This window comes from Grus americana, chromosome 4, assembly GCF_028858705.1.
Source record: "Grus americana isolate bGruAme1 chromosome 4, bGruAme1.mat, whole genome shotgun sequence".
NCBI lineage: Eukaryota > Metazoa > Chordata > Aves > Gruiformes > Gruidae > Grus > Grus americana.
Window position 1 is genome coordinate 46,561,771 of NC_072855.1, and position 13,617 is coordinate 46,575,387.

At 38.0% G+C, this 13,617-nt stretch overlaps 1 protein-coding gene across 1 annotated transcript in view; it reads left to right on the forward strand.

Annotated features, from left to right (window-relative positions):
* Positions 1–10,725, forward strand: part of PDGFC (platelet derived growth factor C) — a 129,827-nt gene extending 119,102 nt beyond the window's left edge. Inside the window, exons 4-6 of the mRNA XM_054824164.1 lie at positions 2,344–2,551; positions 8,191–8,408; positions 9,083–10,725. Of these exons, the coding sequence (XP_054680139.1) occupies positions 2,344–2,551; positions 8,191–8,408; positions 9,083–9,199 (543 nt within the window). The 3' untranslated portion in view covers positions 9,200–10,725. The remainder of the gene's footprint in view (positions 1–2,343; positions 2,552–8,190; positions 8,409–9,082) is intronic.
* The last annotated feature ends 2,892 nt before the right edge of the window (positions 10,726–13,617 follow it).

The following is a 13,617-nucleotide window of genomic DNA, read 5'->3' on the forward strand; positions in this document are numbered from 1 at the left end:
AAACCCTACACCTTCAAACCGGGAAATGTGACTGCTACAAATACAGCATCCTGGAGAAAAACAGGGAGAAAAATTTTGGAATATTTTTTTTTTTTACCATCTGAATTACAGCGTCACAGTGCTATTTTGAACCTTGCTGAGTAGCATGATTTGCTAAGAGCAAATATTTAAATTATACACCAGAATCTGTTGCTTTATTATCATAACCTAATAGATGGATCAACATGTTATTATTTTTAATGTGGGCAGTGGAGAGAAGAGGAAAAGAAATATTTTAACTTTGTGAAATCCACATTCATCCAGAAAGGGAAGCAAGTACTTCGCTCACTCTATTGGAAATGATGCTAGATTAGCAAAATGAAAATATGATAAAGCTAATAGTAGCGGCACACTAGACCTATGTTTTGTATTATCTTTGCAAAACTCTCAGTTAAAAAGCAGCACAAATCGTTCTAGTGACTGCATTTCTTTAAGATGGAGAGAGAAAAACCCTTGAAGCAAAAAATAGGAAGGGCATGGTGGTTACTTCCATTTGCTGCCCTTTCAACCACACATTTAGCTGAAACCAAAAATGCATATTTAATAAAATTGAGAGCACAGAAAGGAAAATATAATTATTGGTATAAAATACAGCTGTCACAGGCATATGTATTTTAGAAAACTGCTGGTTTGTATGTAGTGTTGCAAGCATTATTTTATTAAAGAATTTTTTCCTGCATAACTGTTACATTTCTCATCAAGTTCTCTGGTAATTTTGAAAAGGTAAATTAATACTTTTGATCTGACATTATAGATAGAAAAAATTACAGTATCTATACACTTCACAATAGTGTACTGAGAGTGCCATTTTGACACTAAGTGGTATGAGGATTTTTAAATATATGTAAATATATATAAATACATATTAATAAATAAATAGATGTCTGTGTAAATGTTGTGCAGTACTAACAGGCACTGTACAGTGAAAGAGCAAGAAGCATGTTAGTTCACTTATTGGAGGAACATTCAGTCACCCATTCTTAATACTGCATTGTAGGATTGTTGTAAGAAAATTCAGCAAGGGACCTCAGGAGGTCTCTAGTTTAACCTCCTGCTCAGGGTAGGGTCAGTTCTGAGGTCAGACCATTTCTCAGGGCTTTATCCAGTCAGGTATTGAAAGCCTCCAATGATGGATACTGTGCAGCCTCTCTGGGCAACCTTTTCCAAAACCTGACTGTACTTACAGTGAATAAATTTTCCCTCTTAATCTTATATGGACTGCACTTGAGAGCAGTGGTACATGTAGCACTATGCATTTAAGTTTGAGATTTCTTGTCCTTCCCATCCCCTAAATCAGCAGTATGTTCAAATCTTTCTTCATCCTTCTTACATGGTCCAGAGAAATTGCTCGAGTGTAGTTCTGTGGACATAATGTCTGTAGTGATGTCTGCCTATATAAAAGCCTAAAGAAACTTGTGGTGGTGCAGCAGCAGCAGCAGCTTCCTGCTTAGGCTTCCTTTGCTGCCTTTTTTTATTCTTTTGAAAATACGAATCAATGCATAACTTTTAAACAGATTGTAGAGTGAGCAAAACCAGAAGTCTCACTTTGCTTGAATTGCCTGTGACTGAGTACCCCGATCCAGTGAGTTTGTTGGTGAGATTTGTGCTGTGGGAAAGTACGTAGACTTTTTCAGTACTCAACTTCAGCATTTAAGTACTTTTGATATCCTTGGGAACATGGGTTTTTTTCTTCTTAAGGGAGAAATAATTATAGTAATGCCAGATATTGTTATTACTCTGTTCATTATTGTTTAACCAGAAACGTAATTCTTAGTACTTTATGCTTTTTTTTTTTTTTTTAATCTATAGATGAGAATGGGAATATTTGCTATCTCTCTACTAGGGTATGTTCATATTTTACGTTGAAAGACAAGAAGACAAAGATCGTGGCTAAGTTTCAGAGAAAAGGCAGCATGTGAAATGTGTGTTTCCTCAGATTTCTAGAGGGTTACAGTAATTGCCTGTAATGGGGCCATATTTTCAAATCACTCTTCTGTTTTCAAAATTTTGTCTGTCACTCAGTCAACTTCTTCAAAGAACAGGTATAGTGGCATGCTATCTTCAAGGTTAGGAATGTAAGAAGTGGGGAAAACTGTCTAGTGGAAGTTTGTTTACAATTATCGCTGAGGAATAATTAGGTACTTTTTGACTCTTGTCATTTGTCTTATTAGGTAAACTGTACATTGGAAACAAGCTAGCCACTTATAAACTTTCCCAGCTATGTAACTTCATAAAGTACAGCACTTCATCAAAGCAGGTCCATTAACCCTCTGACTGGTACTCTTCTCTTGGCTTTGATTGCAGCACCACACAGAAGCACCTAGCCCATCATTGCTCCCCCCATCAGCTTTACCATTAGATGTATTAAACAATGCCGTCGCTGGATTTAGTACTGTGGAAGAACTTATCCGGTACCTTGAACCAGATCGGTGGCAACTGGATTTGGAAGATTTGTACAGGCCAACGTGGCAGCTTCTTGGAAAGGCATATATTCATGGGAGGAAATCAAGAGGTAAGTTACTCTTTTGTCTGACCTTGCAGCTTTCTATGGGTATGTTTTCTTAACAAAGAAACAGTAATTAAAGAGCGTTCTTGACCTTGAATTTTGATTCCAAGAAAGGACTATGTTAGAAATACAGCCGAGATCATTGCTGTTGGCTATTCTCACCATTATATTATCTGAAAAAGGACAATAACTAAACTCAAAACTTAAAGGAATTTAGCAGGATAAAGTAACAAAGAAAAAAAAAAGAATCAAAGCAGACAGAGTAGTTTTCTGTAGGCAACCTGGGAGATCTTTATTTCCACAAAGTAGCAGGGCATCTTGGCTCGGTGACATAATCTAACATTGTGGGTTTCCTTTTTTTATGGAGGGCAAAAGCTTTATTTTTTGTTTGGGATAGTTAATTGCTTACACTTACTGTATCATGGGAATGATTGGGAACGATTGGTTTATTTCCTTAGAATTGTTCCAGTCTCTACACCATATAAATTCAGAGCAGTTACCTAAATGTTTCTCTTCCATGATACCTCATGAAACCCCTGTGTCCATGTCCAGTTTGATCATGCAGTTGTCAACTTAATCAGATGTAAAGTAGATTATGTATTTCAAGACTTGGGGAGCTATTTCTTGTTCAGCAAGTCATTTTCTTCTATCTACATCTGACATTCATGAATTTTCTACCTCATATCATCCAGATGCTGCCCACTATTTCACGTTTATCGATTCCATGTGGATGGATACTATGCAGGCAATACCTCCTTCCTTGCCCACCATACAGCATGAAAATGAAAACATATGAGCGTTACTGAATATCAACAACACAACATATGTTGACAAATGTAAACTAGATTATCATCTGATCAGCAAGAAAAGGGAGGAAGTAAAACCTTTCATAACTCAAATTTAAGTTTTTGACAGCTTATTCTTGGATCAGAGCCTAAAAATCAACCATTCTACCCTACCTGCATTGCTACAGCTATGCACACAGCAACTAAATCAGAAAGCAAAGAGGGAGAAATGTCTTTAAAAACTTTCAGCAATGGACCATGCCTTTCAGATAGTCATTTAACACTTTCCTAATTAAAGAGATTCAGTATTTGCCAAATGTATGCCATAAGCATAGGGTAAGTGGGAGAAAAACGAAATGTAATTTGTGAAACCTTACATAAACTAAAATGCAGGTGTTGGATAACATCTATATAGACAAAAGCAACTCCCTGCAAAACGTATCTTAGAAAGAAACTATCAGAGTAAATCTTTTAAAGACTTCTAATTAGATGCTGAAATAGATTTTTCCATTGAATAAACATATCACGGTATTGCCACATTTATCTTTAAGAGACCACCCTCAGACTGCGTTACCAAGTGTGTAATGTAATAGCCTGAGGTGGAAAATATGTCCAGTTGAGATGACATAGTACTAACTGTTGGGTCTATTCAATAGATAGGGAAAGCAAATCTATTTTTTTCTTCTCTTTTCTTTTCTTCCTTCTTTTTTAAATGTTATTCCTTCTAGTACGATGTTTGCTGTATTAAAAAACTTTTTTAAGACACGTTTGAGAGAAGTGCATGCCCTAAAATGTTTGGTTTTTTTCAAACTCTTTGATCCTATAATTAGATCAGGTTTATTTTTGCAATATTTCAGTGTAAAAGCTAAATTAATGTCCTGCTTTTATAGACAAACATCAGTTTACATCTAGATTAAATGAAAATGTAATTAAAAGTGTATGTTACTTTATGTAAAGAAGAGAAGAGTATTGTCCTCTACTCCTACTTAATAATTCATATGAAAAAGACTATATTTAGACAGCCTAAATTCCACAGAACTTCTGTGTCTGATGTTTTCTCTGGATAAAATGCTTCCAAAAACTTCTAGCCAGGAAAGAAGAAACATGAAGTTCAGAGGCTTTGATGTCTAAATATAGTCCTAAATTCTTTTATAATATTAAACATACTTAATAATAAAACATATTTTGCTGTGCAAAAAAATGATCCCATCTCTTCCCACAGAAATCTATGCATAATCATTAGAGCGTATTCTGAAGTCTGCTTAAGAGAGTCACAATCCAACCATAGTCCTTAGTAGATGTTTTTCTTGTATAGTTATGTGACTTTTTTTTTTTTCTTTTTAACTCCTCGTTTGGAGTTTTGCAACAGCCCTGTCCTATTGTAGGAGTCAGTAGGAAACTTACACTCCCAGGAACATCTCCAAGGTGCTTAGGAATGAAAACCATCCTGCTGCTCTCTGTGCCCACACACAAGTGCCCCAACCAGAATTTAATTTGCTTTGTTGACTTTGAGAGCAGCATCCAGCTGGAAAAAATGTTTTAGGAAAGAGGGTTCCCTGTGGTAATTGATACACGTCCCAGAAGATGCCAGACAGTTGCATTGCCAATTGCAGAACACAGTTACTTTCAGGCTAGTGTGAACATGGATTGCTTCAGCTGTATGTGCCAGTGAAGGCATGCTTTTGAAACAGACTTTACTGTAGACCTACCTACATCTACATTTTTTTCTCCCTTTTTTTTCCTTCTCCCCTTATTTTTATTTTAGTGTTTCCCATTCATGTGCTACTGCAGAGCCTTCCATTCCTCCTGAGCTAGTACTAGACAAAAGAACTTTGACTGTTGTGTCAAACATGATACATGAGTGGAAGCCAAGTTGAAGGAGTGTTTAAATGTTCACATTATAACAGGTACTGTAACTCAGTGCACTTGGGAAATCCACATAACCTTTTATTGTGGTTAAGTAAACACTTTTAAGGGAATATATACATTCTCTCATCTAGCTTCATGCCCACAGTGTGTTAAAATAAATTTTGGACAGACAGATACTCTTTGAAAAAATAACAGCTTCATTCACATACTTCAAAGAAGTGATTATATAAGCACTAGATAAATTTGCCACAGACCTTTTAATGAAATTGAATTACATAAGGTAGGGCAAGGGTTCATTGTGAGGTATAATAGCAATATACCTTAGCACATTGTAAAGCATGGAAACCAAACATGACATTTTTCATCTCTCCTGAAGCCTGTTGTAACAGTAAGGCACACTAAAAAGATATCTGCTAAGAGCTGATTGTGTGTTCTTCTACAGAACCTTTTTAAAATTTGGGTCTGCAGGTCTGAGGGGTTCGGTTTAAATTCATTCCAATTTTGTGACAAAATGCATAATACATGGCCTGCTCGTTTTAGTCCATTGCCCTTTTCTCCATGTTATAACTACAACTAGCACTGAGGAATGGATGCATTCCTCTGCTGCTGCCAGTGGGCAGGAGGTAATGGAGAAGCACAATGCCACACAGGCATCTCTCTCCCACTGGTTGGTGGGCTTGCTGGAAGAGGCATCAGTGCCCAGCTTCTGTTTTCAGTTTCTCATGGTGAAGGGCTGAGCAGCAATTGTGTTAGGACGCATGAGCTTAGCTTCCTGAAATTCCCTGTACCAAGCATGTCAGTCTCTGTAGAAATCTACCGGTAGAAAGTATTAGGAGAACTAGCATTTCTCTCATTGTGCTTTAGGTATTTTATCCTCATTCAGACAGTTCGCTTACTGTATGTTTTCAAACATAACAGGAGAAAGAAGTACTCCATTCCTATCCACAGTCCTTGATTAATGGAGGTAGACATGTCCTCTCTCTAAATGACTCAGCCTAGAGCTATTAGCTGATCAGAAGAGCTTAAATCATTCCTGATTTCTCACAGTGAATCTCTCCCCCGGAAGTTTTGTCTCTCTTTTCCTCTGCTCCCTTCTCAGCTTTCTCCAAGGAATGCTCTTGCAGTGTGGGAGGCAGGCTGGCGTCCTATCAGTAACTTTATTGGAGTTATTACACACTCCTCACTTCTAAAAATCAGATTGTTTATTTAGGAGCCTATGTTAAGCTGATAGTGATGGAATGAAGTGCCCCAGCTTGGCATTCACTTTAAGTGTGAGCAGAGAAAAGGCTTCAGTGTGTTTAACTGACCTTTCACAACAATAAACCCTTACTTATGGATGCCAGTATATGGATATGGTCTGCAAAAGAAATGTTTGAAGAAACATGGAATGAAATTGCTGCCCAAAGATCTGCTCCTGGGACAGTACTAGTGAGCATTTCTACTAGAGAAATGCAGCTTCTAAATTTTCTTTATTTCTTGCATGTTTAAATAGAAATTGAGAGGCATTATCTTCCCTTGATAGGCTGAAGTTCTCCTTCGTGACCTCTAGAGGCTCTTTACATAGTAGAAGGGGGGAAAAAGGGTATTTCTCTAAAGGATGATTCAGATCAGGAACATATTTTTGCTTTATTTTATATCTTTTTATTTGCAAACTGCTATCAATAACTGTAAAGTATTTGTCAAGTAATATCAATGCACCGTGATATATTCTTCCCTAGTTTCTTCTTGATTTAGCTCAAACCCAGTTGGTTTAAAGCTCTTTGCTGCTTTGTTCGAGACCTCTATTTGAGTCATTTCAGTAGCCATATTATCATAGGGTTTTCTTTTTCTGTTTTTCTTTTTACAAGATAGAGTGCCCCTGTGAATTAGACATTACTTCTCTTCCTTAATGGTGGTAGGTTTAGAGAGAAACAGTTCAGACAAAAGATCCCAGATCATGATCATTATAGTCTGGCTTTTCTGAAATAAATGAAATTACATTGCATTTCATCAAAGTAAGTTGTATTCATTTTCTCACTAAACCAATCCCATTTTTTTCAATCTTAACTACCTCTTTCAAGGCCTGTTATTTCTCGTCTGTGCAGCTAAGGAGAACCTAAAGGAGTTTGCCCTGTTTCAGATCTTTTCATGAGCTTGCTGTTCAACCATTGGCAGAGTGAAACTTTAGTATGATACAGTGGAACTAGTTTATAGGGAAACTGGAGCCAAATATTAATATCTTTAACTTGCATTTCAACTTAGGTGCTTACAAGGAGGAGCTGTACTGTATTTAAAACACATCAAGTGAAAATGAAATCTAGAGAAGCAACAGAAATACCTATATATGCTGCTATGAAGGTGGAGGGAAAAATGGAGCCTACTAATAGTTATATAGATACACATACTTGCTCACTTATTTGTTGTCTGTACAGCATTCTCTGATGATGACACAACTTCTTGAAGTTGTTAGTCCAGAGAAGTGAGTTCCTCTTAGATATAAAAGGTTTGATTCTTTCTTATACTTACGTTGCCCTTGCAAAGAAGCAATAATTGAAATTTTAGCAGGGAAGAAGTTTGAAAGCTTTATGCAAATGGATTAAAAATGTGTTTGGAGGTTTGCAGGGTTCTCAATTGCTGTGTGTTTTTCTCCAATCCAAAATGAATATAGAATAACAACACTAGAGCTCAGAGTGTGAGTGTGAACAAAGGGAACTTCATTAGGCTTGATCTGATAAAACATTTATTGGAACACAGTAGCCAAAGCTTGCTTTGTTTAATTTGAACCAGCTCTGCCAGAGTTATAAAATAATTGGTGAACATTCTTATACAACGGTCATTCCATTTAGGTTTCATGGTATTCCTATAACTGCAGTATTACACTTGTGTGCTGAACCTGTACCACCTGCACACAAATGAACTTTCCTCAAGGGTTCTGCACTGCTAAAGTTGGTTTACCACCAGTGAAGTTGGATTAAGAATCGGAAAAGCACCAGTTTGTTTGTCTTTTTGCAGTGGTGGATCTCAACCTCCTAAAGGAGGAGGTGCGGCTGTATAGTTGTACTCCTCGCAACTTCTCAGTGTCACTGAGGGAGGAGCTGAAGCGAACTGACACCATCTTCTGGCCACTGTGTCTTCTGGTTAAACGTTGTGGTGGAAACTGTGCCTGTTGTCATCAGAGTTGCAATGAGTGCCAATGTGTACCAACAAAAGTCACCAAAAAATACCATGAGGTATGCGCTTTTTATATATTTGCATGTTTGGAAATACTGACAGCCAATTAAGGAATTTATTTTTACTATAGGAATGCACCAATATTAATATTTTGAAATTTTATATATTGCATTTGTAGTAAATATTTTTTTACCATTTTAATGAGGTGTTACATAAAAAAGTAATATCTTCCTTGTTAAAATACTTTTCTGTGGAACTATTAAGTCATTCCTGAGGCATTTGTTTACTGGTGCAGTTCACACACATCACAACCACACCTCCTGGTTCAGCTTTCTCTAGTGGTAGATGTGAACTTTATGAAGGAACAGATATCCATCCATTTCCATTGTTACAAATCTATAGCTAAAGTTATTTATTATAGAATTATCTAATAATTCCATTGGGTGAACTATACTATTAGCCCTTAAATAAAATTAAGTAGGAATATGAAACTGCAAGACTCTATTCTTTGATAAAAGCAAGTATTTGTTCAACATGTTTTAATCGATTTTTTTAAAGGGCTTGAGGTAAAAGCAAAAATAAGAATTAGTGGATGGAATACATGAAGAAATTAAGCTGAGGAACACTTATTTCTTTTAATATGCCTCCTGTCATCCAGTGCAATCTAGCTCATAGTCCAGGTGTGTGATAAAGCACTTGCTGTTTTGTTGATGCTTGGCTGCTTCTCCTTCAGGTTCTTCAGCTGAAGCCAAGGATTGGCGTCCGAGGATTGCATAAATCATTGACAGATGTACCCTTGGAACACCACGAGGAGTGTGACTGTGTGTGCAAAGGGAATACTGAAGGATAAACATGATTTAATTGTGCTGTTTCCTTTCAAAGCACATTCAATCAATGGCTGATTCTGTTATGGGGCTTGTGCATTATCTCCTTCTGTAATCTCAGTTGTTTGCTTTGGGGATCTTCCATCTTCAAGATTTACAGTGAGCTCTAAAAAGAGGAGAAGCCAAACTGGGATTATATGTTGTGTGACAGCTCTGTTTGGAGGCCCAGTGAAAGGATGGGAGAAAGGCATCAATGAGGGATTTAAAATATATGTATTGTTTTTGTCCCCCACAATTTTCTTGACAATACATGGATTTATAATTTAGGAGTAAAAGTTAGAAGGCTCACATCATGGAGACTTGATCCTGCTGGCTGTCTCATTTCTACAGCTCCAGTACATCTGGCCTCTGGTTGAAAACACCTGAAATCTTTCTTTCTGTGTTCAACTACTCCTATGTACTCCAAATTGAAGCGTTCTCTGTTGTATAAACTTGGGGTAAAACAGACTGTCTTGTTCCGAATTAAACTTAATTTGTCTAATGCTGGTAGGAAGGACTGGATTTTTCCATATGCTCTAGTAGAGCTCCTGCCTTTTAGAAAGAAGACTGGACAATAACGTGAGCTAAGGAAGCAAACATTGAAAAGAACAGCGCCTTTATTCTTACTACTATGGCTGATGATTTTTTGTTTCTTTGTTATTTTTTATTGTGTACATTTTTATACTCTCCTTTTGACAATATAACTATTTGCTTTTCTAAACTTGTTAAATATATCTATTTTTACCAAAGGTATTTAATATTCTTTTTTTATTACAACCTAGATCAACTATTTTTTAGTTTTGTGAGTCTTTAAAGCCAGATTTATACAGTAGGAGGAACAGAGATGTGGTTACAAAGGGAAAGGAGCATGATCTATTTGCAGTTTGTTGCTACACAGTGAAAAAATACAGGTTTTTTTACCTGGCTGCACAGTAATAATAAACAGAGATGTGTGGATGAAGCTCTAAGCTTGCTAGCTCCATGACACTGAAAATATGAGACAGATGTTACTGTAAGTGGTTTCAGAAGCTGACTTTAAAAATTCCCTCTCTCCATACTGTCCTTTGTTCAGGTAGAAAAGAAATGAGCATAGATAGCTGCATTCTGGCTTGTTTAATTCTTTAATTTCTTTAAAGTAGGATGATCTACAACGTAAGAGAAACAGCCCAGTGGCTTGCAGCCTTCATGATGTATCATGGTCATGGGAAGGCAGCCTTGTTAATGTTGAAGTGTATGGTTTTCCATTGATGGTCATAGCTGTTTAAGTACTGTTCACTCACAGGATCGTAACACTCTTGAGTACAGTTTGATGAACTATGGATTTGTTCTTTTGTACGTTATATCCTTTAACCAATACACTTATCCCACCCTATGCAAATTGAAAAGGAAGCAGTAAAGTATTTTGCTTGTAAAATGCTTTAACATTATGCCTAGTTTATTTTTTTGACTATTGGATTTGCAGATTGTAATGAATCACCAAATAAAGTAATAATGCTAATTTTGGGAGAATAAATGTTTCTGTGTGGTTGCATATTTGTATCTGTTCAATATACAATAACAGGAAAAGCTAAGAGGGTGATTTTCTATTTACCATTTTGAAAGTCAGTTATGAAAAAAAAGTCTTCTGTTACCAAGACTGCCACCTGCTTTATTAATTCTGCTTTACTGTAAATCCACAAGAAGGGAAAAGAAGGAATGTGATGCTATTTGCATAAACATTCCAAATGTTCAAAATTGTGTGGATATGAAGCCATCAAATTGAAATAATATCTTCTGTTATTGTTTCCATCATGAAAATGAGTTCTGATGAAAATGTGGAGAGTTTTGCAAGTTGGTATGACTTTCTGATATCAGTTCTGGAAAATTCTTGTGTGGCTTCTGATTCTGTCTTAGCTGGTCTGTTTTGTCCACCCTCAATCTCAGGTGTAAATGTGGCATATCCAGTCTGAACATAAACCTGGTATCAGAATGCAGAATTATGGTCACACAAGAAACCTGGTTTACTTGAATTTTGAGTCTTTGACAAGAATAAAGTGTGTTTTTCAGGGATGCTGGGAATTTTTTTTGCATTAATATTGTTCTTTTTGTGTGATTTAAAGAGCTTTTGAAAAGCAAGTTGAGATAAAAGCAGAAATCAGAGTCTTTGGCATCATAATTCAGCAGAAGAATTGAAACATGTAATTCCATTACAGAAATTTCAGCTGTAGGAAATGCAGGAGGTCTCATCCTCTCTGTAGACTTGCTAGTGGAAGAAGAAACACCACGCATTTTTGGATAGGTATTTGGTGGCAGCAGAGTATCTGGAACCATATAGGGTATGGAGGGTAATGATTTCCAAAAGTCACAAGTATTTCTTCTGTTGACCCCTTCTGGCTTTGGCTCACTTTCTTCCTTGCCAATTTCTTGCACCAGTTTCCTTCCCAGCTGTTTGCTATAGACCTGCATTTGGACTCATCCCTTTGTTCTTTACATCCCTCTTCACGGTGCTGTCTGTCTCATCTGATCCAAAATCACCGTATCTCCTGTTTGCCATCCTCTTGCTGAGCATTAAGCTTATTCCCTCCTCCTTGGCTCTGTGCTGAAGCTGTGTCTTCTCGCTACCACTGCCCAGCTTTGTTTCTCTGCCTCCCCTCAGATGTTCCTGGGATTTATCACTCCACCTCTTCCCTATCTTAAAGAGCATGGATGGGATCAGTTGTTTTAAAGGATGGAAGATACCAACCAAGCGAAGCCATGAAGGGTGCAGTTTTCCTGCTTTGTGCTATGTTCTCTGTCGCTCTGGGTAGAGCAGCTGCTCCCCAGCAGTGGATGACTTCAGCTGGTGGTGCGATGGGACGCACCTGTACTGCCTCCTGCCTGGGTGCCGTAGGCTTGGTCTGGAGATCCTGCCGAGTTCGCCGTGGTCTTTGCATCCAGAAGAGTCTCATGATGTTTTGAAGACATCCTTCTGACGGCACAGGGGAGCTGCTGTCACAACAATAAAGCACTCTGGTGACCTCCTTTTTGGCGGGAAAGGGTGAGGTGAGGTAAAACATGCGGGACGAGGCGAAGGCAGGTGAGGGGGCGCAGGTGGGGCAGGCCAGGCCAGGGTTGCTGACAGCAGAAAAGAGCAAGAGACAAACGGTGCTGATGACTGCTGTCTTCTAATTTGCTGACAGCTCCTAATTTGCTGACAGCTGCCCCGCGGTGAGGCCTGTAGTTCCCTGACACCTTCCTCCCTTGGGAGGTTTTGCCAGCCCCAGGTGGAAGGCTGTCCTCAGCAGGCAGTGCGGGGACAGTGCCAGCCGGTGGAAGGGATGAAACAGGGATGTGCACAGCTCTGGGTGCATTTGGGATCCCTTGAACATTGCTGGTATTTGGTTTTAAACTTTGAAAAATATACCTGATATAAATCTTCAGAATTGCACATAAGAAATGTACTGTGGTAGGTACAGATTTAGCATAAAGGGATTATTTCACACTATACTTATAGAAACAATTGCCTAATTCTGTCTCTCCTAATTTGCTTAAAATTCCCCCATTGGGAGGTTTTAATTTCTCCCTCTGAAGATCTTCTTACCCAAAGATGAAATTTTTCAGTCAGGTGTTTCTGAGGACCCTTAACTTCTTGTGGCCTTGAGGTGAGCTGACGCTTGTTATACCCACAGTCACACACAGCATTCAGGAAACACTCCTCTGAGGGGTTTGTTTCATTATTATTATTAATATTCTGTTGTTTCTAAGGAAAAAGTGTGGTAAAAACTAACTGAAGATTTTAATCATGAATTACTAACAAGCAAACAATGGTGCCTTTCACAGTTACAGGTCATTGCAGCTGAATGCCAAGGATGCCATATGTATAGGAAAAGATTGACAAATGTGGGTAGAAAACCTGTGATTTTCAATGTGGAACAGAAGTAAGCTTTGATCTTACATCTTTGTGGAGATTTTTTTTTTTAATTGTTGTCTATTTTAAGCCGTGAGTTGCTGGACTGCATTAATGTAAGCATCAGTGTTTGGGAATAAAGAGGGAAATGACTGTTTCCAATGGGCCGAAGCAGTGGAAACAACTGAGTGGAATAAAGTAGCTCCTGTAAAGAGACCAAATAGCGTAGGCTGCATTTTGTAGGTTTTATTGTATTCCCAATAAATGGCTTCGGCTAAAAGTAATTATTCCCCCCCCAGAGGAATAGGTGGGGAGCTGCCGACCCATGGTGAGCCTTGTTTTTATGGATTCTGTAGATGTTCACATTCCTGGAACCCTCCTGTCAGCCGTGGCCAGCATGGGAGTGATGTGGAGCTGCACCAAAACTTTAGTCACCAAGGGCGTTAACTGCAGATCTGTTGGCTTTTAAATTCTTTTAAGTTTCCTTGCTCTTTATCTGCCCGCTTGCAGAGGCTCACAGCTCCTTTTCAGCAGAAGAGG